Source organism: Carassius auratus, chromosome 45 (assembly GCF_003368295.1).
Source record: "Carassius auratus strain Wakin chromosome 45, ASM336829v1, whole genome shotgun sequence".
NCBI lineage: Eukaryota > Metazoa > Chordata > Actinopteri > Cypriniformes > Cyprinidae > Carassius > Carassius auratus.
In genome coordinates, this window is record NC_039287.1 from 2,172,024 (window position 1) to 2,197,412 (window position 25,389).

The window sequence follows — 25,389 nt, forward strand, 5'->3', positions numbered from 1 at the left end:
GGACTCGTGTTCTTAAAGCCACACCCATATTTCAGTTCGGTTGAGCTGAAGGCGACTCTTTTCTCCCTCCAACCTAAAGCGGATATAGCTTTCGTGGAGTAGCTGATCGGTACCGTTCTTCAAGGTGGGACATTTTCTGATTTCTTCTTTCCCGTCGTACATAATTACGTACTCAGTTATATAATGAATATGATAATGTTTCTGTCAGGTTCTATTTCGGAAAACACAAAATCCCTGTCAGATAGGGGTGCAGTCGTTAGCTGTCACGAGCTAACCAAATCAATTGCACGCGCTATCAGGTGAACCACGGTTTATTCAAAACCAATGCAATAATTTGTTATTTATTTACATTATTTACCTTAAACAACGTTTAAGTGCTCTACATGAATCGCGGATAGCTTTGCTGCATGTGACACGGAATCGTATCGCTCTCCGTGGTCCGTTATTAGCAGGTTAGCCATTGGCTGGTTTATATATTAGACAAGCGTGAGAAACGTAACGTAACCCAAAATGAGAAATTGAAGAGTTTATATTGGATATTAAAATCCCCATGCTATTTATTTTGTGATCTAATTGAGCCTCTAAACCGCTTAACATGATTTAAATGCACGTTAAAATATGTATTGTATAACAACACTTGTTCTTTGACCACTTGAAAGCCGGGAAAATTTGCTAAAATACCATATTCCTAAATCTGTGTTCTTCCTGAACATGTTATGCATTAAAGCTGTCATAATTTTCGCCTCAGTTTGTGTGGGGCGCTTGCTTTAGTGATATCTGATGTTTTATTTCTCCTCAGGTGCTCTTGGATCGCTTCTCCCGCACTGCTTCGGTTAGCCAGTTTCTTCTTTTCCCCCTTTACACACTATCGTTCTCTCCCTCCTTTCTTTGCCGGACTCGCCATTTTCCGGAGTTTAAACGGCCGATTGTGCGATTAAATCATGGATAAGACGGAGCTGATTCAGAAAGCCAAGCTGGCGGAGCAGGCGGAGCGCTATGATGACATGGCCTCGTGCATGAAGCAGGTGACGGAGCAGGGAGCCGAGCTCACCAATGAGGAGAGGAACCTGCTCTCCGTCGCCTACAAGAACGTGGTCGGGGCCCGGAGGTCGGCCTGGAGGGTTATCTCGAGTATTGAACAGAAGACCGAGGGGAACGACAAGAAGCTTCAGATGGTGAAGGAGTACAGGGAGAAGGTGGAGGTTGAATTACGCGATATTTGCAACGAGGTGTTGGTAAGGCTTTACTCTATAATGCCTACATACTATACACACAGCATACTCTATTATGACAATGTACTAACTACTTACTCTACTAGATACTAGATTTCTATATTGGCTCAATATATCTTGTAATCTATACTTCCTCTATATTTGCTTATTTATATATATATATATATATATATATATATATATATACATACATACATACATACATACATACACACACACACATATATATATATACATACACACACTCTATGTGGAATAAGTGCTAACTATAGTAAATATTGACATTCTATGTTTCCATGTTACACTTTGCCATTTACAGTATTTTTATTATTATTCATATACATATATATATATATACATACATACATACATACATACACACACACACACACACACACACACACACACACACACACATATATATATATACATACATACACACACACACACACACACACACACACACACACATATATATATATATATATATATATATATATATATATATATATATATATATATATATATATATATATATATATATACACACACACACACACACTCTCTCTCTATGTGGAATAAGTGCTAACTATAGTAAATATTGACATTCTATGTTTCCATGTTACACACTTTTTGCCATTTACAGTATTTTTATTATTATTCATATACTGTAGTGTTTTTAATTTTTTTATTTTATATTTTCACTTTATTATGTCACTTTTTTTTGTGCAATTGTTTTCTATATAGTTTCATTTTTAAGTTAACATTTTTGTACTTGTTTGTTTAAAAATAGTTTTTTACATTTTATAACATTTCTTTGTTGTGTGTGTGTGTGTGTTTATTTTATTTTATTTCTTTTGGGTTGTTTTGTGATGATAATTACTCAGATTTTATGACACTTCTGTAGTCCACACACCACAACTAATGTTACACAGATGAGCAATATAGTTGAAATAACTTTCAGAATCATTTTCAGATTTCTTACTGCTGATGAACAATGAAAATGCTCAAGCATGTAAATCAGCAGAAAACATTTTGTTTATTAAAAGTGCACACTACAGTTAACATTTTGTTGTTGTTGTGGATGCTAAAATCATTATTTTAGTTATCATTCTTTTTTTGTGAACTTTGTTCTAGCTGTACTATACTATACTACTGTACTATAGTAGCATATACTAGCTGTAATATGTACTTGCAGTAGTCTAATGGCTGGTATACTCAATACTGACTTTGTACACTATACCAAATCTATACAGTTTTTGCTCTGTACTTTTCCATTACCACCTATAATCTATAGAGCCTATATTTTGGCTATACTCAGTGCAGTACAGTTTATTCTAACCATGCTTAATACTGACTGACTATATCCTTGTAGTTTATACCAGCTATAATATATTGTGTTTCTATACTGACAGTCCTGTCTGACCTCTGTAGATCAGTAGTACATATGGAGGATTATATATGCACATACATATATAAGCTTTGAGGTTTAGTGATGATGAAGAGCTGGTTGTGAGCACCAGCAGGGATCTGTCACTGTTAGCAGTGTCATCACTGGCACTACATGACAGACATTGAACTCCGTGGTTATGTTCCCGACCACTTCTTTGTATTAGGAATAGTTGAATTCATATCTAAATGAGCATTGTATAGAGCCGTGGCACATACAGTGTTCTAGAGTAAAGCTTGGCACGTCATCACAGTGCTCTTGTTGTAAGAGGCTCTCATGGTGGAACTATTAGAGAATTCACCGAGCAGTGGAGCAGAGAGCAACAACCAAGCCTTCAGTTTCTCACAATCAATATGTATTGCAGGCAAAAGTACAGCATCTTTCTCTCTCCTCCCACAGGCAGTGACAGTGAGGTTCTGTGTCATCAGTATTGGATTCTCCTGGTAGCCCAGTCATCTGTTTGACACACTTTTCAAATTTGTTGAAATTCTGCTGCAGCAAAGACAAGACTATTCATGTCAAGTGTTTATAAAAGATGCAGTAAATAATTAGCAGAGTTTGCAGAAACTTAAAATGTATGGACTAACAGATCATTTTAAGGGACAGTTCAATCTAAAATGAAAATTCTGTCATTACTGACTTAACCTGTCATTCTGAATGTTGTTGTTTTTTTTCTTCAGTGGAATATAGAGGATAGTTTGAAAAGTGTCTTCATGCAGAATATCTCCTTAATATATAGTCAATTTTAAACAACATAAGGGTGAAAAATAAAATCTATTTCAGGGTCACCAAACTCTTTAGAAATTGATCTGGTGGTTTGAGAGTTATCGTAAACTCAAACTAGAATTAAAACCATTAAAAAAGTATTTGTTACTTTAAATTGACTTAAAACTAAATCTGAAATGGTTGCATTTCCCTATTTAGATATATAGGACTATGAGATTAATACGGATTTTGAGAGAGAAACGAGAGATTTCAAGAGTGATTCCAATGGAATATTTCATGGGTTATTTTTAATTACATCAGGTGACCAGATCACAAGACCTCAGTGTCTGTTGTCTTACATACTGTGAGAGCAGAACAATAAAAAAAAAACTAAAAAAGCTTGGGGGCAGGAAATGGACGTGCACATCATCATGACAGCCACTTTGTTTTTGTTTTTTGTTTTTTACATTTTCTTTATGCTGAAAAAAAGCATAGTGGGCATAGTGCATAGTGCCCCTGGTATGGATTTTTGAAAATTACCTTTCATACAGTGTGTAACACAGCTCTAAGTGAATGAAAACCTCCTGCAAAGTTTTAAATCTGACAAGTGCACCTTGTATCAAGTTATTGTCTCTCGAAAGAAAGTCGACTCTGAATTTACTTTACTTTATTTATCAGGACAATACATATTAACAACAGTCCGCCTATGACATGCCAGAGTTAGCCAGTGGCTTATTTTCATCTGTAGTCCTGTTTGACAGTTGGCATGCTAAGGAAAGTACAAATTCAAAAGTTTGCATGTACGTACATACATCTATATTTGCCTGCTACAGCATAGCTGCAGGGTATGAGAATTGTGAAAATGTAAAAAATCTCACTACAATAAGTTCTAAAAAACAGCATAATTATACACAGGCATTAGCGTCATGTAGCATGCAATGTCAATGCAACAAGTTAAAAAACTTTTGTTAGATGAATATAAAAATAAATTTTAACCTCATTAGCAGGGTCTTACAATTATACAGTAATTGTGGTTAACATCAAACTAAAAACGGGAAGAAGAAAAAAAGAAAAAGGCACACATTCAGGACTGTAACACAAACGGGCAACGAATCATTGAAACGAGTCATTTTTTAAACTAATCATAAGCCATGTCATGTTGACATCAACATGAAACATTGGAATATTACCCGCCCACTTGTTGGTCTTTTCCTGTTGGTCTGAATGAAAATGCTAATTAATTCTTTCCCACCAGAGCAGTAAAAATAGCGGTTTCCCCGGTAACGCTGTACCCAAGCAGCACTGTGCTCACAAACACTGCTTTTATTAAGAAATGGAAATGAAATCGACCAATCGGAGCATTCTCCGATATATATATATATATATGGTAAAATAAATTGCCTTGAAAAAGACATTCTAAACAGAGGAGCCGTTGTCTGTTTTAATGGGAATTTTATGGCAAAGTTGCTAAAACGCTCAAATTTTCTGGTTCAGAAGCGATTACCTTCTTGTTTCCATTTATTTTTGTTGTTTGCTGTTAGTCAACTTTGTACAGTCATGTGCAGATTAAATTGCTATATCACTGTATACATTTTCTGCTCTCATTATCAAATCCTGTTTCAGTTCCTTTTCATGTGCTGATTACCTGTGAAACTAATTAATGTGTAAAGTTGGGTTAAATGTCATGCTTGCTTTTCTGACAGTTAGCATTTAAAATATGGTTGCTGTTAACAGCAGGCAGGGAACACTGATGTTTAAACAACTTTCATTAGTAGCACTAAAATGACGTGTAGGATCTTTTATTTTTTTTTAATCCTCCAAAATGTTACATAAAGCTTTTTTGGGGGGTCCCTGTAGGACTTTCCTCTTGATGCATAACTCCTGTTTTGAATCTGAATGATATTCTGAATGTGGTAGTCTGCATACAACATATGCAATTTTTAAAATATTCAGCAAGATTTTCTTATTTTTATTTTTTCATTTATACTTTTATTCAGCAAAAAGCTCGGTCCAAGTGTTTTAAATAGCTTTGCTACCTGCCTGTCAACATGTATCTCCATACCTCTGCGCACCCTGTTCATGCAGACAGAATACGTCATTAGCGCATTCACACATGCTGTGCAGACAAAGCGAGAATGGTAGACAAACAACCCGTTCTTCCATCCTGGTATTGTAGTACTTTTTAAAGTTTTCTCGTTGGTTAATGATGCATGATATAGCCCAGCGGTTCCTAATTCCAGTCCTTGCACACTTATTTTGCATGTCTCGCTTGGTTAACACACCCGATTCAGATGACCATCTCGTTAGAAGTGAGCTAGGTGAATGAGTGTTCAGATCGGTATGATCCCTACACAGTGTTCATTGCTCCCTACTCACTGAGCAGGGGTTTACTTCACTTTGGAACATGGGCTGGAATTGGGAAACGCTGATGTATTGCCTCTGTGCTGACAGTGGCTTTTATGTTCGGACACATCCGTGTCTGTGTTGTCATGAGCGGTGTGTGTTGCAGTGCTCAGACGTTCTGATAAATCGGGCATTAGGAAGCACATGTGACGTGGCTGCTGCTCAGACTGTGCAATCGCTGGGTCATGTGGGGCCAGAGTACATGACTCTCTTTAGATTAATTTCATGTTAAAGCCATTTTCTTGTCTTCATTTTTCTTTTTTCAATTTCTCCTCTTTTTAGTTTCCTCAATTCCTTTCTTTTTGTTTTTTTTTGTTTTTAATTTCACAGTGGAGAAATGCACACAGTTGGCACAACAGATCTCAAATGACAAGCTGAGCATTGAAAAGGCTGGGGTGTCATACAGGAAGTCTGCACCGTTCTGTGCTTTTCAGCTGTGTTTATTTGTGTTTGCATGGTTTGTCTAATAGCCCTATTGTAACACCAACACCCAGAATGTGGTGAACTGGGGTAGATGCTGAATATCAGTCAGTGTACTAGGAATTTGTGTTCTTAGTATAAAATATGAGAAACTTTGTTCTTGCTTTTTCAGTTAATATTTTTCATGTTTATAATCCCGTTATACTGCAGCCATTTCCACCTTAATCAATTGCTTCTGTTGTAACTGTTTTGTTTAAAGCAGATAAACAAGCTCTCTCTATCGGTCTATCCTTATACTTCCTCTCTCTCCCTGCCCTTAGGGACTGCTGGACAAATATTTGATCAAGAACTCCACAAATGCTGAGAGCAAAGTCTTCTATTTAAAGATGAAGGGTGACTACTACAGATATCTTGCTGAGGTTGCCTCAGGAGATGTCAAGAAGGGTAAGTATCTAACTGATTTTCAGCTATAAAGGAAAGTGCTGTATATGCATGCTGCTTTCTCATATTGAAGCACAGATGTTCCATTTCAGATGTGAATTACACAAATTTGGTCTGTATTTGGGAGACCTCATCAGTGTTGCATCTGTGTTTTCAGCTTCTGCTGTCTCACTCTGTTGATATGAATACATGAATATTCCGCTGCTCTTGAGAGTCACTTCACTAGCATTTTACCGTTTCATTTGAGAAAACTAGTGTCATATCCCATACACAGCAGCTGCAAGTTCCTCACGGCAACCCGTCAAAATAAAAGTTGAATTTAACGTTTAGAAACATCAGAGATTATTACTATTTAGCAGTCTTAAGACTTAATGCTACTACTGCTAATGCATATTAATAAATCTTTATTTTTAATGGAATAATCACATTTATTTTCTTTTGAACAATTAACCTCTCTTGTGCAGCAAGTTGCCAAAAAATAAAAGGATTTAATTTATTGGATTAGAATAAATTAAAGTAAATGTTTTATGACTTTATCTAATTACCAGAAAAAATAAGAACATTTTAAAGGGCTCTATTTTTGTTTGAAAAAGGACCCTATACAAAAACATTTTAGATTTAAAATACATGTCTTTTTTTTTCACCATTTTTTAAACTGATGTTTACTGTTAATTTTTTTGAAATATCAATAACATCTGTATTAAATATGTACTTTCAAGGTCCAGAAAAGTATGAAAAGCATCGTCAGAGTAGTCCATCTGCCATCAGTGGTTCAAGTGTAACATTATGAAGCGATTAGAATACTTATTTTTTTTTAATGCAAAAAAATCTGTGTCTGTCCACATCACGCTATCGCTATTTTGGAGAATATCCTCTGAACGCATGCTGCTTACGCTCTTCTGTGTTTTTTCAACATTTTCATTTTGGGGTGGAGTATCCTTTTAAAGTTCTGGATGAATGAGTCTGGCTTCTGTGCCGAGTATTTTGCTGCTATGGGGCGTTTTCTGCACACTCCTTGAGTCAGCTGCTTGTCCTTCTGGGGCCTTTAATTCCCCTTCTGGCAGGCTACAGAACAGGAGCAGTCATGGAGAACCAGTTCAGAATATGCTTCACCTAACATTTCCAAACATCTAATGCAGGAGGATATTTCACCATCTCGACCTTAAGGGATATGCCTTTTATGCCTTTGAGATGTTTTGAGATTTCAACAAGGCATTCTGTAATTGATCATGTGTGTGTTCTTATACCATTTTATTCATACTTCTACATTAAACTGACATCATATTCTTGAGTTTATTACGAACAGATGTACATGTCAGCATGGATAGTAGGATTCGATTTTTAAGAACAAAACCTCTAACTCATTGCTACCAGTTATATATACAGTAGATATATTTTTTAACCAATCACTAATTTTGTCATAACATTTTGTGTGTGTTTGTGTGTGTCTCTTCAGACACTATAACCAACTCTCAAGGCGCCTACCAGGATGCTTTTGACATCAGTAAGAAGGAGATGCAGCCCACACACCCCATCCGTCTGGGACTGGCTCTCAACTTCTCTGTCTTCTACTATGAGATCCTCAACTCTCCCGAACAGGCCTGCGCTCTGGCCAAACAAGTAGGTCTTTAGATGACAACATTATTGAGAACCGATACAGTATCGCCAAACAAAATATTGCAATACCCACACGCATTGATATTTTCTTACACCCCAATCTACATGCATATATAGATCAAATAAGCTAAAATTAATCTGTTAATCATATGTAGTGATTTTACCTTCATGAGGAACAGAAACATCTCAGATTTCATAAAAATATCTTAATTTGTGTTTTGAGGATAAACCAAAGTCTTAGTGGTTTAGAACGACATGAGGATGAGTAAATGATGATTTTCATTTTAACTTAAAGTCTAATTTATTTATTCAACATTTCAGCTTCCAGCTTGACAAATAATATGAGTCTGAGGAGGGACTATCTGTAATAAGCTATTTAGCAGGGATATTACAGATGTTTTTTTTTCCCCTCTTTCAAAACGAGCAGATAGTGTTGGGGCTAATTTTTTCATTCTTTTAGTTGCTGGTAGTAGTGAAAAATACTCACTTCATCTTTAATTATACATTGAACTCAATAGAGGGAAATTTTACCCTCATCCTTCTGGATTTTTAGCTTTTCCTCAAGCTTTGAATTTCATCAGACACATGGTTTGCATACCAGGGGCTTGATACTTGTGGTTCTTCACATACTTCAACTTATTGTGGCCTTCTGCTTGCAGGCCTTTGATGAAGCCATTGCAGAGCTGGATACACTGAATGAAGACTCGTACAAAGACAGCACACTTATCATGCAGCTGCTTAGAGACAACCTCACAGTGAGTTACAAAGAAGGTCATACTGACCTACAAAACAACAAAAATAATTTTCTCCGAGACTTGTGGATTGTGCTTTGGTTATATTAAAATCGTTAAGATGGATTATTCAAAATATAAATGTTTAGTATTAAAAAACAGCTTTTTGTCTTCTTTTTAATTTTTTTTTTATTAGTTATGGACCTCTGACAACGCTGCAGATGAGGGTGAAGGAGGAGATGGAGGAGAGAACTAAACACCCACGTCTGTCCACAAATTAAAGAAAATGAATCCTTGAAAGACAACTTTTTACACTTCTTCATTCCTTATTATTTCACTTATGATTATTCTAGCCATGTAAACCCATGGTCATTACCAATGAGCTGTGATTGTGGGAATTCAATCAGTCCAGGCTTTTTTTTTCTCCGTTATCCACCACCTGGCTTGTGGTTGTAATGAAAGTAAATATTAAGTTGAGGTAACATTTCCACTCCTCAGTTTTGTGTTTTTGTCCTTTGGCCTTCTATATGTGCAGTGTCTGCTGTAGAAAAGTATAAGCCTCACAAAAAATCAATTGTCCTTTTAATTGTGACAAAGCGACTAGTGTGTGTATATTCTGGTGAGCTGAAACAGTGGAAGTGTCGGCCACAAAATGCAAAGCGTTTTGCCTCAAGCATGGCTAGTTCCTGTCCTGCTATATCACCTTCCATTTTTATGTCTCTCTAGGGAGATCAACATACACTTGAATGAGATAAATGTCTTGTTGACTGTCATAGTGTTGGCTTAAAATGAGCCTGTGCTTTAGTATTGAGAGCAGGAAGGCTGTTGTCTGATCTACCAAGTCAGCTAGCTTTGCTCAGCCAAGTATGCACTTTTCATAGACCATTTAAATCATGTCTTCATCATGAAGGACACGAAACACTCCTGCCTTGTTATGGTTTTCACTATAATGTGTTACCTTGCAATGTCTTGTGATAATTAAAAAGGAAAAAAAATATATATCATGCATGCCCATTTTTTTAATATACACTGGAATGGGAACCAATACTGCATACTTGTTCCACAGTTTGATTTAGTACTTTTTCATTGCAGGTTTATGCACATGTTGAGAGGATGTTTGATTTGTCAAGTGATGTCAATAGTTATTTGGACCACTTGTGTTCTTGCTAATCATTGACTGTAGTCCCCCCAAAGCCTTGTGAAAATGTACAAGCCCTACATAACAGCTATGTAATCTGAATTAAAACGACCATTTTATAAACCATACAGTTTTGTCTCGAAATTTGTTTCTTTGTTTTATCTCAGGCTTGTCCGATAACGTGATGCAATTGACTTGATTTCTGATTATATGGACATATTGATGTATTTCCTGTTTACGCCTGCTTGTATAGGCTACTGTCCTCCACTGGTCTGAATTGCATGGTGTTTGAGGTAAGAATTTAAAAATAGTGTCCGGACCGAGGCTGTGCTCAAAACCAAGTGAGCTCTCTACCTAGACACGCTCTCACGACTGTGACGCCGAACAAATGCTGACGATATAGACAGCACACAAGGTTTGAGACACAGCCCGAGAGTTTATCCTCTTACGTAACTCACGGATACACTGACTAAAACCCATTTAAAATGTCCAGTGTAGAGTCACGCGTGAATTTTAAATCAACCCTTTAAATCAGTCTTTTAAAAACGCCATCAACACGATCTCTAGATAAAGTTAATAGTCATTTCCTGGCGCGTGAATCTGATCTAGCCATCCCACATTAAATACTTCCGGGTATTTCACCGCACTCAGATGTTGGCTTGATTTGGTTTTGAGTGAATCTATTTTTTTCTTTATAATTTAAGGCGACATGGACGAGAGCGTTTTGAAGTGAGCGTTTTTGTTTTTCTTCTTTGATACTCGATTGATACTTTGTGGCTTTGTTTTACCCAGCCAGATGTGAGCGTGTGCATTTGTTTGGCCATGTCCAGATGTTGATCTCAAGCGGATTGGTAATCCATGGGATTAAACGCCGCTGCTGTGTGAAGTGCTGTGTTGTGTATTAACGTCCTCGCCATGAAACGCATCGTTTTCTTTCTGGCGTCTTTTTTCCTGACGGAATGCTCAAGGAGACACATTAGGGATGTCCTAGACGACGAATACGGTGAGTTATTGGGAAAGGGAATAATTTAAAAACATTATGGATACACGTACATTGAAAGATTGTGTTGTGTTGGTGACGCCGTCATAGCATATTGCGCTTTTTCAAACCCCCTACTGTATCGTTTCAAATCCCTGATCTCCTTGTTTTTGTCATTGAATGGAATGACTTTCAGCAAACAGTTTGAGAAACTAAACTGCAAAAGCGTTTTTAGGAGTTTTCTATGTCACAAAACAACACAAAGGCTGAAAATTTGCGTGACTGTAGTGAAAGTTATTTTTCCACCCCATTTACTCGGGGTTTTATGTTCCATTCCAGTCTTCTTCTTCTTCTTCTTCTTTTTTTTTTTTTTAGATCTTTTGCTCTTAAAAGAGAAACTCAGAATTCTGACAAATAAACTCAGAGTTCAAATAAAAGAAGTCAGGATTGTGAGATATAAACTCACTATTCTAAGGAAAAGTCAGAATTATTTGCAAGATACAAACCTGAAATTGCAAGTCAGAATTCCAAGATGTAAACAGAATCCTGAGAAGAAATGTCGCGATTGCAATACTCAGAATTAAGAGAAAAATGTAGGAATTGTGATATAAATGTCCATTTTTTTTAAGAAAAAGTGAGAATAGCAAGATGGTAACTTAAAATTGTGAGATATAAACACAACTGAGAAAATAAAGTTGTAACTGTGTCATAAACTCACAATTCTAGGAAGATGGGAATTGTCAGACGTAGACTTGGAATTGCAAGAAATAAAGTCACAATTACCTTTTTTTTTTTTTTTTATTCCGTGTCCATAGTTGAGAGAAAATCTTTCTGAGCAGTAAATTCACTTAATTCACTAAATGAATCTCATTTAGTGACAGGTATACAGTTGTTTCCTGTGCTTCTTTCAGACCAGCTCAGCTCATTGCTGTCAGACTTTGATGTTCTTCAGCTGTCCAGTCTTCAACAGCATTCGGTTCGTAAGAGAGAAGTCCAGTCGCAAACGCATGCAGAAAGACTTCTCGGTTTCACTGCATTGCAGAGGTGAATACTCATCGCCCATGTCCCATGACACAATGTCACCGCCAATATTAGTGCTCAGTCATTTGATAAACTCTCCTAAATTTTTCACAGGCATTTCAAATTGTACCTGACAACCAACACAGAGCTCTTCACCCATGACTTCAAGGCAGTGATCGTAGAAGAGAACGGCGCTCAAGAGATGTACGAGGTCCAGAGAGAAAATTTCTTCACTGGCCATGTGATTGGTAACTCTGTGTTTTAACATCTAAAGTACTCACTAAATTTTTAAAATCTAGCTAATCATTCATGTGTAGTTTTTTTACCTTGATTTCTAGGAGAGGAGAATTCCAGAGTACAAGCACATATCGGCGACAATGACTTCACTGCTCATATTCTTACTGATGAAGCGGAATACAACATTGAGGTATTATAACATCACAAATATGAATTAGTTCATGCCCCTTAACAAATAAAGTACATTGATTTTCAAACCATTCAGCCACTGTGGAGGTTTATGGAAAACGCTGGTGACGATCGGCTGCTCGTATATCGCTCTGAAGACATCAGGAATGTGAGCCGGCTGGCGGCTCCAAAAGTGTGCGGCTACATCAGTGCAGATGCCAGCGAGATACTTCCAGAAAGTGTGCGAGCAGCCAGAGCACTATATGAAGATGAAGAGGAGGAGGATGGTTAGTCTTTGAGAGAATTTGTCGAGGTTTTACATGTTATCAAATCCTGAAATTTCAATCTCTGTAACAACACATCTGGTTTAAAGTAGACCTGACACCCCTGCTTATCAGAGCTGAATCTAGACAGTGTAATGTGGGACGCCTCTTTACACAGTTGTTTTGTCACCCATGTGTAAAGTTTCCCATCTTCTCACCCTTTGTCTATTTTCACCATCTTTTTCTCTCCATTGCTTCTCTTCCATAGCGCACCTGAGAGAGAGAAGGCAGACGCATGACCACAGTAAGAACACCTGCCCTCTGCTGCTTGTGGCCGACTATCGTTTTTTCAAATACATGGGCCGTAATGAGGAGAGCACCACCCTCAACTACCTGGTAAAAAGATAGAATATTACTTTTACTTTTTGATGGGATAAATGCAGCGTTGGTAAGAGCATGAGACACTTCTTTTAAAAACATTAAACATTACCTACCCCCAACCTTCGAATAGAATCATTTTAAGTCATATTGTTGCCCTCTTAAAAGTTTGCTGAGGCCTCCAAGTTGGCCCCGTCCCCTGGTTGAGTATCATTGCATTGCACCTTACATTTCCATTTCAAACCTGTCATCTGAGAGGAGGGATTTATCAAATTGTTGGCAGATGTCTTACAAATTTGCCTTGGATGTGTTTTAGATTGAGCTGATTGATCGTGTGGATGACATCTACCGTAATACAACTTGGGATAACGAGTTTAAAGGTTATGGAGTTCAGATTCAGCAGGTAAGCATGGTTCTTTAAGGGAACATGGGATACAACGAGATGCTATTTTGGAGCAGGAAACATAAATTTGTCTCTTACAGATCATAATTAACAAGACACCCACAGAAGTAGAGCCGGGAGGTGCCCACTTCAACATGGAAGGGACTCCTGTGAAGAGCAAAAATGTCTGGGACGTCAAGAAGCTCCTGGAGGTGAGCGAGCTGGAGCTGTTGGAGCGAATGACTCGATTAATGAGAGCGTCTTCTCTGTATTCTCTTCTAATTTGAAACAATGAGAGCTGCTTGTATACTTGCAAGTGAAGAATATTATTGAGGACTTGTTTATTGTGTTTTAGCTGTCCATTTCTTCCTGCAAACTTTTTGGCAGAGAACCAGGAAAAAGAAAGAATGGAAATGTTATAAGAATTACCATCATTTAGCCTATTTATGTGGGAGTTTTGATTAAAATAAGTCTGTGGTTAACTTTTTCACATTTTCTTCCACATTTGAAATGATTCATAGTCATACCTCAAAAATGTGAATTCTAAATCTGAGTGATTTAAAAAAAATTCAAAAGTATGATGCGAGTAAGATAAATATAATTTCACCAAGGCTGCATTTACTTTATTAAAAGTACAGTAAAATTGTACAGATATGTAATGTTCCAGAGACCTTTGCTTGTAGATAGAAAACCAGTTCCATAACTGTGCTTTAGAAATTCCCAAGGGAATTTAGAGATCCTGATTTGCCTTGAGATTAAGGTCAGGATTAAACCGCTGTGCTATAAATGTAGTAAAAAAAATCATTTTGTCTTCCCCCTGCAGCAATTTAGCATTGACATCGCAGATAATGCATCCGAGGTGTGCTTAGCTCATCTGTTCACATATCAGGATTTTGATGAAGGCACACTTGGCTTGGCGTACGTGGCTCCTTCCAAACCAGGCTTTCCTGGAGGTCTTTGCTCAGAGAGTGAGTGCAATATTATAGATATAGATATACCATATTATAGATGTATTGATTTGGTTTACGTTTTCAGCAAACTTAGACGTTTTGTTATATGTTGTTGTTGTTGTTGTTGTTTGTCTGTTTTAAGAGTGTCCTCCATCAGGAAATGACAACCGTGATATATACCTCAACACTGGACTAACCAGCACTCAAAATTATGGGAAAACCATTCTTACCAAGGCAAGTGAAGTCCAAAAAAATTTACTTGATTTATTTATTTGGAAAACAATTTTCTGACCATATACCAACAGGAAGCAGACTTGGTTACGACCCATGAGCTTGGCCACAACTTTGGTGCCATTCATGACCCAGATGACATGCCGCACTGCGCGCCCAGAGAAGACCAGGGGGGCAGATACGTAATGTACCCCATCGCGGTGAGCGGGGACCACTCTAACAATAAAGTACGTCCTTTGGAGATTTGAATTCAGCTTGGTGTCCTTGTTCTGAATGTCACATGATCATTTTGTAAGTGTTAAGTTTTTGTGCTCCTCTATAGTTGTTTTCAACCTGCAGTAAGAACGCCATAGCAAAGACACTGAAGGCCAAGGCCTCCACCTGCTTCAGTAAGAGGACCAGCAATGTGTGTGGAAACTCACGGGTGGAGGAAGGTGAGGAGTGTGATCCCGGACTGCTCCACCTCAACAGCGACCGCTGCTGCACGTCAAACTGCAAACTGCAGCCCAATGTGCAGTGCAGGTACAGCTCCTCCATGTGGCCTCATGAAAAAATGCACAGAGATGCTGAATTAAAGGGACAGTTCACGTTAAATGAAAATTCTGTGGTAATTTACTCGCTTGTAAATCCCAAAAGTTGAATTATCCGTTCACACCTCACAGGGTTTCTTTCATGTCAGTTCCATGCTGTAACTTCTGTCATTTTTTTTTCTTTACACCAGTGACAGGAACAGTGCATGCTGCAAAGACTGCATGTTTGAGAAGCAGGGCAAGATGTGTCAGGAGCCAATGAATGCCACTTGCAAGGGTAGCTCTTACTGTACAGGTGAGGCAAAAGCTGACAAACTCCAAGTTTAGATAATTGGATGTACTTGAATATAACTGGAAATTATTAATTCAGATTGAGAACAGTTTAAGTATTATTTATGGTTTATAGTGTAGTGTTTAGTAATATTTTGAATCAACTTTATTTATAATATTAGTTTTTATTTTCAGTTTAGGTTGCTTTAATAATTGTATGTGCTTTTGTCATTTTAATTAGATCTTTTTTATATATATTTCTATGTAGCTTTAATTTGTTTCTTAAACTTATTTCAGTTAGTTGCCAAGCCAACATTTCTAAGCATCTTATATTTATATTTTATTTTATTGTTGAAAAGCAATTTTTTCTAGATTTTAAGAACAACAATACTGCTTGAGAATAAGTTTAAAAATATATTATAATCCTGTTTGTGTGTAAATTTCATGTGACCTGTCAGTAATATGTGTAGGTCATATTTCAGCCCAGAATCAACAGATAGATTTTACAGTTAGGAATATATATATATATATATATATATATATATATATATATAAAATTGCATGTATATTTTTTTATAGGTTTTTGTGGTAAAATATTTTGCATTATGAAGTCACTTAATATCATAACAAAAAAACTATATATATATATATATATTCCATTCCCTTTGAAATGCAAAAAAATGATGCTGTATTATATTTAGTTAGGAAATATTTTTATACCATTCCAGTAGTTGGTATAGTTGAGATTTTATGATTGTATAATGAGAATTGCAAAAGATTTTGAAAGTAAATTTGCAGGTGCATTATGGTAATGAAAACTTGGTAAGAAAATGTGCTTAAATGTCATGTAAACGGTGTTGCAATGCACAAAAATCTGCTACAGACAGGCTATTTTTCTTTAAGCAAAATTCCTTACTGATGAACTTTGACTGCATTTGTCTAGCCCTTTGTCCTCACTGAAAGTCTGTTGTTCTTCGCTTCTTACAGGACACAGCAATGAGTGCCCTCCTCCAGAGAACCTCCCTGACGAGACCATCTGTGTGGACAATGGCCGGTGTCTGAACGGAGAGTGCATCCCGTTCTGTGAAGCTGTGAAGAACCTGAAGTCGTGTGCATGCAATGGTAAACAGACCTGCTGATAACGCTAATACTGTTGCAACATCGGTCTCAAATAAACATGACCTTTTTTAACTTTTCCTGTATGTCATTTTTCAGAGACAGTCAACTCCTGTAAGGTGTGCTGTAGGGATAAGAATGCTGTCTGTGCTCCTTATGTGAATGACAAGGGTAACCACCTCTATCTGCGGAAAGGCAAACCTTGCACTGTGGGCTTTTGTGATGGAGTGGTGAGTGCCTTTACAGCATACTTTACAGTTATGTAAAGACACGTCTATAAAAGCTTTTCCAGTTGACAAGTGGAAATGGTTTGCGTTCAATTATTAAAACATTTCCTCTCATTTCCCAGGGCAAATGCAATAAACAAGTCCAGGATGTTATTGAGAGGTTGTGGGATTTCATTGATAAGTTGGACATCAATACTTTTGGTAAGTTATCTGTGAACACAGTGATTTTTTCTCACTTGACATCCAGTGGAGGAATGAGACCTGTGTCTGTGTTCTCAGGGAAGTTTCTGGCTGATAACATTGTTGGCTCAGTGGTGGTCTTTTCACTGCTTTTCTGGATCCCTCTCAGCATTCTGGTCCATTGTCTGGTGAGTCAAAGGACTATTTATGCCAAGAGTGAAACGAATAAGTGAAATGAATTGCAGACAAAAGGTCTATTTACACTGAAAGTGAAATGAAAAATAAAACATAATCAGAGGGATATCTTGCTTCCTGCAAGAAATATAAATATTTTTTATAAATCACAAAAAAAATGTCTATTTACACCAAAAGCAAAACTAAATATATTTTTTGGACCATAAAAAGTTGAAATGAATCACAGGCTAAATGTCTATTTACACCAAGAGAAAATCTAAATCAGACTCTTAGAAGACGGTCTGATTTAACACATTTCACTTGCTTCAGTGCAAAATTTGAGAAAAACTTGATTGATTTCAAAGCAAAAGAACACTGATAATACATATTTCATATATTAAATGCAATATATTTGAAGTTGCAATAATGAAAGGACCATTCCAAAAACGGTTTTTCTCAACATCTCTATCTCATTGTCTAGGATAAGAAACTTGACCAGCAGTATCAATTGAACACAAAATCACTCTTCTACCCCAGTGTAAGTACCAATCAGAAAAACGAAAAGATTACCTATTATGAAGTGTAACCAATGACACTGGTTATGTGCTGTTCTAGAATGCAGAGCTCCTGAGCAGTCTAGAATCAGCCTCAGTGCGGATCTTCAAACCACCCACATCCTCAGGCTCCTCAGCAGTGCCACGCTTCCAGACGTCTGGACCTCTGCAGACCAGCACACCCCCGGTCTCCGTCTCTCAGGTGGCTCCACCTCCAGCTCCAACCCCAAATCCTCTCCCTACAATAGAGCCCCAACGCATGGCCACCATCCAAGAAGATCCCAGCTATGATTCCCACCTGGATGAACAAGCCCTGGGAGAAGACTTCCCTACTTCCGGCTCCGCGTCACGCTCCTTTGACGATCTGACAGAGAACCGAGAGAATGCCATGTCCTTCAGAGTAAAGAGACATGGACGGAGTAATAGCAAGGAGACTGAATGTTAAGTGCAATTGTATAAATGAATGGTGGAAAAAATGTGACTATGATTGAAGAATATTCTAAGGGAATATGATTGGGAATGCTCAAAGTTGAGCAGAACAAGCGATACATAATCATTGATCTGCAATGTGTGCTAACAGCACCAGTATTAAAAATAACCAGAATGCAGTATGTTTTAAAGGGATAGTTTACTCAGTATACTACTGCTGCAACTGGATCACTAAATTGTAATGATTCAATAACTAGGCATTTGATAGTAACTCCGACCTGTTAGGATTAAGCAATATGCACTTACACACACACACACACACAAACATACCGGATGTCAGACTCATCAGCGTTATCTACACATGACCAGCTTCATTGTTATAGATTGTTACAGCTTGACTGCCCAATACAAAGACGTTTACATGTCTGTTTTTGTCTTGGAGGTTGCAAACAAATCATGAGAACCATTATGTTATGAATATACCGGTTATATTTTACATCTATGTGCTCTTGACACTCATCAGCAAATTGTTTCGTATTCTCTGTAGAACACAAGCTTGTGTTTTTCCTTTTAACTGTTTGCAAAAGACAATCTGACTTTTTAGGGGAATTTGATATTTTCAGATATCGTCTCTTCTTTCTATTGTTCTGGAATCAGTTGTACCAGCAGCTGTTATAGATACGGTATTTGGTAAATGAGAAAGGTTTTGGCTCATTGGCTTTATATGAGACACCAAAGTCATTAGTAAAATCAAAAGACAGACGAGTTAGACAATGTTCATGATGTTCATGAACTGATGAACACTGCTTTGAGATCAGCATCCAAAGTGCCTTGTATTTTATTTGTTTGTTTTATTATTTGTATTGTGAAATCTTTGTTTACTCTGTGTTTTGTTATATAATCTACAAGGAAAACTCAAAAAGGGAGTATCACAATGTCACTTTTATTCTGAATCTTGTTCAACAAGGTAATTGGGAATGTATCGGTGCTAATCTTGTAAAACATCAAGCATACTAGTGTCAATTCTACGTACTAGATCTTATTACGTCATCCAACCCTGAAAGCGTGCTTTTATTCTCTGGTGTCAAATCCTGTGAAACCTTTTTTTTTTTTTTTTGGCTAAGAAACGTGCCCGTAATACTCCGTTCCTCACAATGTTGTGACGGGACAAGAGAGAAAGTATTGAATATTAAGACAGTGTTTTGTATCGTTGTGTTAGATATTTGCGTAACTTGGTATATTTTGCAAGCCTTCATTTTTAAATAAAGTGTCAACCTCAGCTCGACTCAAAGACCTCTTTTATTAAATCAGTAGATTGGATCTGAAATTACAGCTCATTTTCCTAAACATAAAAATGTGAAATAAAAAAAAACAAAAAAACGGACTTTAAATGGTCACTACATACAAGAATTGAAAGAGACTGCACACAGTATAAACATTTACCTTTAACTGTTTTACATTTGATTTTAACTTCATTTCAATGGTTCAATTCAAGTGCTTTGGCCCGTCCAGTATCTGGTTGAAGTAGTTCAAATTAGATGGACCCTGATCACAAAAGTTCCTTAAGCGAATGAAAAGCCCATCTCACATGACAGGGTTCATGGCTTCATACAGCCTCTGTACAGCGAGCTCCACCATTTCTCTGAGAGAATCATCTTCAGAATTGGCCTCCTCGTATTCTGCAGTCTGAACACAAATATCAAAAGACAAGAATAAGAAGACTTGTCTTCCCATAAAACATAAGTGTGTACGGATCAGAGAGTGTTGTGCTTACTCGGGTTTCCAGGTCGATGAAGGCAGTTTTCCCATCGACACTTACAGCGAGACAGTTCTTGTCTTTAAAGTCGACACATTCTTCTCCAAACATGTCTCTGCAGATTGATGCAGAAACAGAATTTAGTTCATCATAAATATCACTGACAGTAAGCCGAGTGATGCGAGGATGAACTTACTGGAACATTTTCAGCAATCTGCTCTGGAAAACACTCACATCCACCTTCTTTTCTTGGGGCTGAACAGCTACAATGAAAAAGACAGAAAGAAAGATGGTACGGATGGATGGAATGAAGGAAATAAAGGAATCCATTCAAGCAAGAAACAGGAAGAAAGCAACAAAGAAAGACAATGAAAAGAGAAAGGAAGAATGGAAATAAATGAGAGCATAAGAGCTGTTAAGCTGGTAAAAAGCATCCACCTTTCTGAGCTTTAGGGTTTGACTGCACCTCCAGCACCACTGTGGTCACGGCGTCAGCGTACATGTCATTCAGAGGATTGGCAAACCACTAGAGGAAGAACACGACAGACACACAGACACACAATCAACCCGAGTCACTTCAGACTGGTGTGTGAATGACTGCTGTGCCGCCTCACCTCCAACAAGACCACGTTTTGATCATGAACCACCGTGATGCTGTTAAAGACTCTCAGCGTGCTCTTCTCCGAGATCTCAATCTCCTCCACATCACCTATAACAAACGCACGCATGATGAGCACCACATATGAAATCACCAAAACACACAGAGGTATACACACCTGTCAGGTGCCGTAGCTGACTCAAAAGCAAGGGAAAAGGGCCGGTGAAGGGAATGGCTTGAGTCTGTTTCACTGTGCTCATGGCCAGATCAGTGTAATCTGCATCATAAAGAAAAAAACAAAGGGCAGGTGTGAGAAGTGCACACTCAGACATATATGAAACACCTGAAGTGATCACAAACACCAGCTCACTGGAGAGGTCAGAGGGGGCGAGGATGTGATAACTGAAGTTCTTTTTCACCAGGATGCCCGACACCCGCTGACCCTGCCCACACTTCTTATCCGCAAGAGAGCCCATCACCTTAAAAGACCAAAAAAATATATATGTAAATATATATGTACGTAATGACAAAAAGAAAGAAAGAGTTCAAGATGTTTCATTAAGGGTTCATTAAATCTAAAGAAAAATGTTAGTATAGTCAGGATGAAACTAATCAATCATTTAACTTGGCAGAAGAACGGTTTTTGATTATTATTTTGACTAACTACTACAGTAGCTGGATCTAATGCTGGGTACACACCAAAATATTTTTTACATCTTATAAGATTTTCGAAATGTAATGGATCACAAACAGGAGGATAAAAAATCCTAGATTTAACCGTTTTGCTCCTATAGTGTGTGGTGTGCCATGATGTGACAAAGACAGCACACCACACACGAACAGATTCTCAACCAGAGTCTCGACTGTGAACACTGGGAATCTCGAGAGACTTCAGAATAAGCATGGCGGATGATATGCAGGAAGACATTGCAATGATAGCGTTTGGAATAATTTTATACACAACACGTTGTATAAACATTTGTGCCGTTGCCACAAATCAACAAGCTGATCCTCCATCTCTGCTGTCCACATCAATTTCACTTTGTGATTTCCACTTTCAAATTTGATTCGCTATCGGGGCGGCTCAGACGTTCTTCCGATCAGGTTTGGACACACTTAACACACCTCACACCACGGTAAAATCTGATAAAATCATCTATAGAACCATCAAGATAATCCGGGGACATAGCTAGGATTGTCGGAAGGGGGGAAATCGGCCCAAAATCAGCCTTATTATCTTTTGGTGTGTACCCAGCATAACTGCGGATATGAGCGAGCAAAACAGGGAAAACTGAAGAGACAGCTGCGGTCTCACCTTAGCCAGTTTCTCTCCTCTGAAGTTCAGCGTGACGGCCTCAGTGTTACGAGGGTTATGCACCTCAATGTGAACCTCATCATTGTCCTCATACTCTCTTATCAGAGCCGCTTTCAGTCGAGCCATCTCATTCTGCTCTCCATGGACCAGGATCTGAAAACCACAACAATAACATGACACCTGATCTAGAACCTGATGACCTGCTGCCGTGACCATCACTTACCACATGAGGAGGTTTCAGAGCTCGGATGAACTCGCTGGTCTGCTGGTAGTCCGTATGAGCAGAGAAGGAGATATAGTCCACGGACATCTTCAGCGGCAGCTTCTGTCCTGACATGGTGGTGATCTCCTCTGGCTCAGACATGATATGCTGAAGAGAAAACAGGGTTAGGGCAGGTTTAATGCTGATGCTGATCTGAGGTGATATTGTGGCTGGAGATCAAGGAGCTTCACCTTGGCGAGCGTGCCTTCCACACAATAACCTGCTATGATGACACCGTTCCTCTTGTCGGTGCACCAGCTCTCAAAAAGCTCTCTGGAAAGACCACTCTGCATCATACCTGGAGATGCCATCACCACACTAGGGCCAATGTCATCGAAATGGTCCATGCTCTGGAGGAGAACACACAAGTTTTTTAAAAAGCAAGCAAGAGCAACTAACAGAATGACTAAGCCAAGCTCAAATCTAAGCTCTGCCTGGTCTATTATTCCCAGATTTTGAAGACCTTGAGATTGCTGATATGCTTGAAGACAAACGGGTTGTTGATGTTGATGGCCTTGCGGATCTTGTCGTTCATGGCGTTCACATAGGTCTGGTACACAGCCATGCACTTCTTTGCCAGGGATGAGGCATAGTAGATGGGAATGTCATGGAGTTCAGGGTGATTCTGCCAGTATTCGTCTGAAATAGAGGACATGCAGAAGTTCAGTAAGGCATTGTTGATGATGAGGCTGAGAGTCTGGACTACTGGACTTCACCTAAAATGAGCAGCAGCTCCTGGGCTCGACCCAAAGCAAACACGGGGATGAGACAGCGGCCCTCGCGGTTCACTATGTCATGGACTGTGTTACAGAAACGAGCCTCTCTCTCCTCTCTCTTCTCATGAATGTGCGTGCCATATGTAGACTCCTACACGAATAGAAAAGAAGATGGTGTAACTAATTTATTTTGTAGATAAGAGGTCAATAACAAGTAAAGAGTGTTTGTGGTGGGGCCAGAGAAGAACATCATTTGTTGAACTCTGCACAAAGAAATCATATTGCCAGCATAGGATCGAGTACACACTGTGATCAGAATGTCTGGTTTGACGCTGGGAATCTCAGCTGCCATGAGATGTCTGTCTTCTTGACGGGAGAAATCTCCTGTGTACAGTAGCTGAAGAGAATGACCATGATCATTAGCACAAACTGTGTGAGAGTGTTGCTGAAAAGATCTGAATGAATAAACTTCACCGACCTTCACTCCTGCAATCTCGATCATGAACATGGCTGCTCCCAAAACATGACCTGCGTGGTAGCACCAAAACTTGATGCCGGCCACCTCCTTCACTTCATGGAAGTTGATGGTCTCAATCTTGTCCATGCTTTCTTCTAGATCGGTCTCAGTGTACAGCATATCATCCGCTGAGATGTTGCTTCAAGAACAAGGAAACCAGACAATATATTAGAGCTGGCTCTGTATAAAAAAATTAACTGTTAAAGGGGCGTTTTATTGAAACAAATGCTTTGGTGTACCTGACTTTCACATAGTCTGAAAGCAACCAGCGGTAAATGGCTTTGGTGGCATGTGTCATGAAAGTCCTCCCTTTGAAACTCGTCTTCTGTAAAAACCATGGCAAGGCGCCGCAATGGTCCAAGTGAAAACTGCCAGACAAAAATTGGTGGTTAACATATAGTTAGATGGCAATGACTTCATATCTTTTATTTAGAGAATGGGACTCACTGGCTGATGAGGAGCAGGTCAATCTCAGCTGGGTCGATCAAATCAATGTAAGGCAATGCATCCATGCCCTCCAATCCAGGGTGGATGCCACAGTCCAGCTGCAAAGACATAACATGTCAAAAACACATCTGTCAATACAATCCATCAAAAGTAGGACAGAGCACAAAATTGTGTTTACCATGATTTTACGACCCTTGAACTCCAGGATGATACAGGACCTGCCCACCTCTTGACCAGCTCCTCTGTTAGAAACATCACAGTAAAGATCACAGTTACAGTACTCAGAGAAAGGATTAACACGGGTGCAAAACATCTTTAATGTCCTTTTGGTCCAGGTAAATATTGTTTTATTATTTGCAAACTGTAAGTCAAACAGTAAGTCAACAAAACATTTGGCGCAGAACAGAACTACTGTTGAACGCAGTCTGAATGAACTGAACTCACAGCGGTCTTATGAGGAGCTGATCACTCTCTTCTGCAGGAACTGGGACATCCGCTTTACGTTTTGTAGCCATGCTTTTAATGTATTTTACGTTTAACTTAGTGTTACTTATCCATCGATATTTCTAATAATAATAACAGACAACCTCCATGCGCACTGAAAACCACGCACTATGGACATGACAAAAGTACTTCCGGTGTGTAGTCATGAATAAGTCAAAATAAAAGTTCGGAGGGAAAATAAAGAAAAAGAACAAAAGTTAGCTAAAGCGTATAGTTAAATAGTCTGTCACAATTACACAAGCTCAATTAGGCTAGAAAAAAAGTATACATATATATATATATATATATATATATATATATATATATATATATATATATATATATATATATATATATATAGAGAGAGAGAGAGAGAGAGAGAGAGAGAGAGAGAGAGAGAGAGAGAGATAATCCAACATATTAAAAAATGTTTTATGGCATTACCAAAAAAAAAATAAAATACTAAATAATAATAAAAAAATAATAATAATTAATTAAGTCACATTTAAGGGGAAAAGTCCAAAAATTATCACAAAAGCAGCAAGATCTGTATCAGCCTGTCACAAACTCAGTCAGTGGACAAAACTGAAGTAAGATAATTTCTTACATGTTGTACTGTTGTACTTTTCAACAAAGTGTTAAATATGTTTTCTTGTTTGTGAAAAAAAAAGAAAGAAAGAAAGTATACATGCACTTTTTTTACTTAATTATTTTACGGATCTATTCTTGTTTTTTTGTTCATGTATTATATAATCGTTTACTCCTTATTCATGTAATGGACAATGGCTTGTGCAAGTTATGCCAATAAAGCTCATTTGAGATAGAGAAAGAGCTTACGAATGAATCCAAAAAATTTTTTTTTGCCAAATAATGAATTGTATAATAATGAATCGTACCACTGTATATAGTCAACATTTTGTTAGAATATTGTGTAGACGATTTGTGCTTCGTTAAAAGCGTATTGTCTTTTCTAAAATGATTTCAGCTTTTCAGGTTTCCAGCGTCAGGTTACATCCCCAAACTCTGATTGGACAACGAGATTGGGAGTTCTCTCTCATTGGCGGACTGGA

General features: G+C 38.1%; 3 protein-coding genes across 3 annotated transcripts; 2 read left to right on the forward strand and 1 right to left on the reverse strand.

The window, feature by feature from the left end:
- Positions 1–10,265, forward strand: LOC113062865 (14-3-3 protein beta/alpha-1-like). Its single transcript, XM_026232902.1, has 6 exons — positions 1–124; positions 800–1,235; positions 6,531–6,654; positions 8,108–8,271; positions 8,928–9,023; positions 9,196–10,265. Exons 2-6 carry the CDS (start codon positions 942–944, stop codon positions 9,253–9,255), a joined length of 738 nt encoding a protein of 245 aa, XP_026088687.1. The 5' UTR covers positions 1–124; positions 800–941; the 3' UTR covers positions 9,256–10,265.
- Positions 10,266–10,565: 300 nt separating this feature from the next.
- Positions 10,566–19,504, forward strand: LOC113062863 (disintegrin and metalloproteinase domain-containing protein 17-like). The gene is made up of 19 exons (XM_026232900.1): positions 10,566–11,140; positions 12,028–12,160; positions 12,251–12,384; positions 12,475–12,563; positions 12,639–12,828; positions 13,073–13,200; positions 13,499–13,585; positions 13,666–13,776; positions 14,388–14,532; positions 14,657–14,748; positions 14,820–14,972; positions 15,068–15,267; positions 15,467–15,570; positions 16,533–16,667; positions 16,761–16,891; positions 17,011–17,089; positions 17,168–17,256; positions 17,724–17,780; positions 17,858–19,504. The coding sequence occupies exons 1-19, from the start codon at positions 11,053–11,055 to the stop codon at positions 18,239–18,241; spliced, it is 2,529 nt and encodes an 842-aa protein (XP_026088685.1). The 5' UTR covers positions 10,566–11,052; the 3' UTR covers positions 18,242–19,504.
- Positions 19,505–19,506: 2 nt separating this feature from the next.
- Positions 19,507–24,499, reverse strand: LOC113062864 (cleavage and polyadenylation specificity factor subunit 3-like). Its single transcript, XM_026232901.1, has 18 exons — positions 24,281–24,499; positions 24,015–24,078; positions 23,837–23,934; positions 23,629–23,757; positions 23,351–23,528; positions 23,180–23,269; positions 22,873–23,023; positions 22,620–22,795; positions 22,348–22,506; positions 22,118–22,264; positions 21,895–22,047; positions 20,950–21,058; positions 20,758–20,856; positions 20,596–20,690; positions 20,420–20,507; positions 20,178–20,244; positions 20,000–20,096; positions 19,507–19,911 (listed from the first exon to the last, which is right to left on the reverse strand). Exons 1-18 carry the CDS (start codon positions 24,349–24,351, stop codon positions 19,810–19,812), a joined length of 2,073 nt encoding a protein of 690 aa, XP_026088686.1. The 5' UTR covers positions 24,352–24,499; the 3' UTR covers positions 19,507–19,809.
- Between the last annotated feature and the right edge of the window lie 890 nt (positions 24,500–25,389).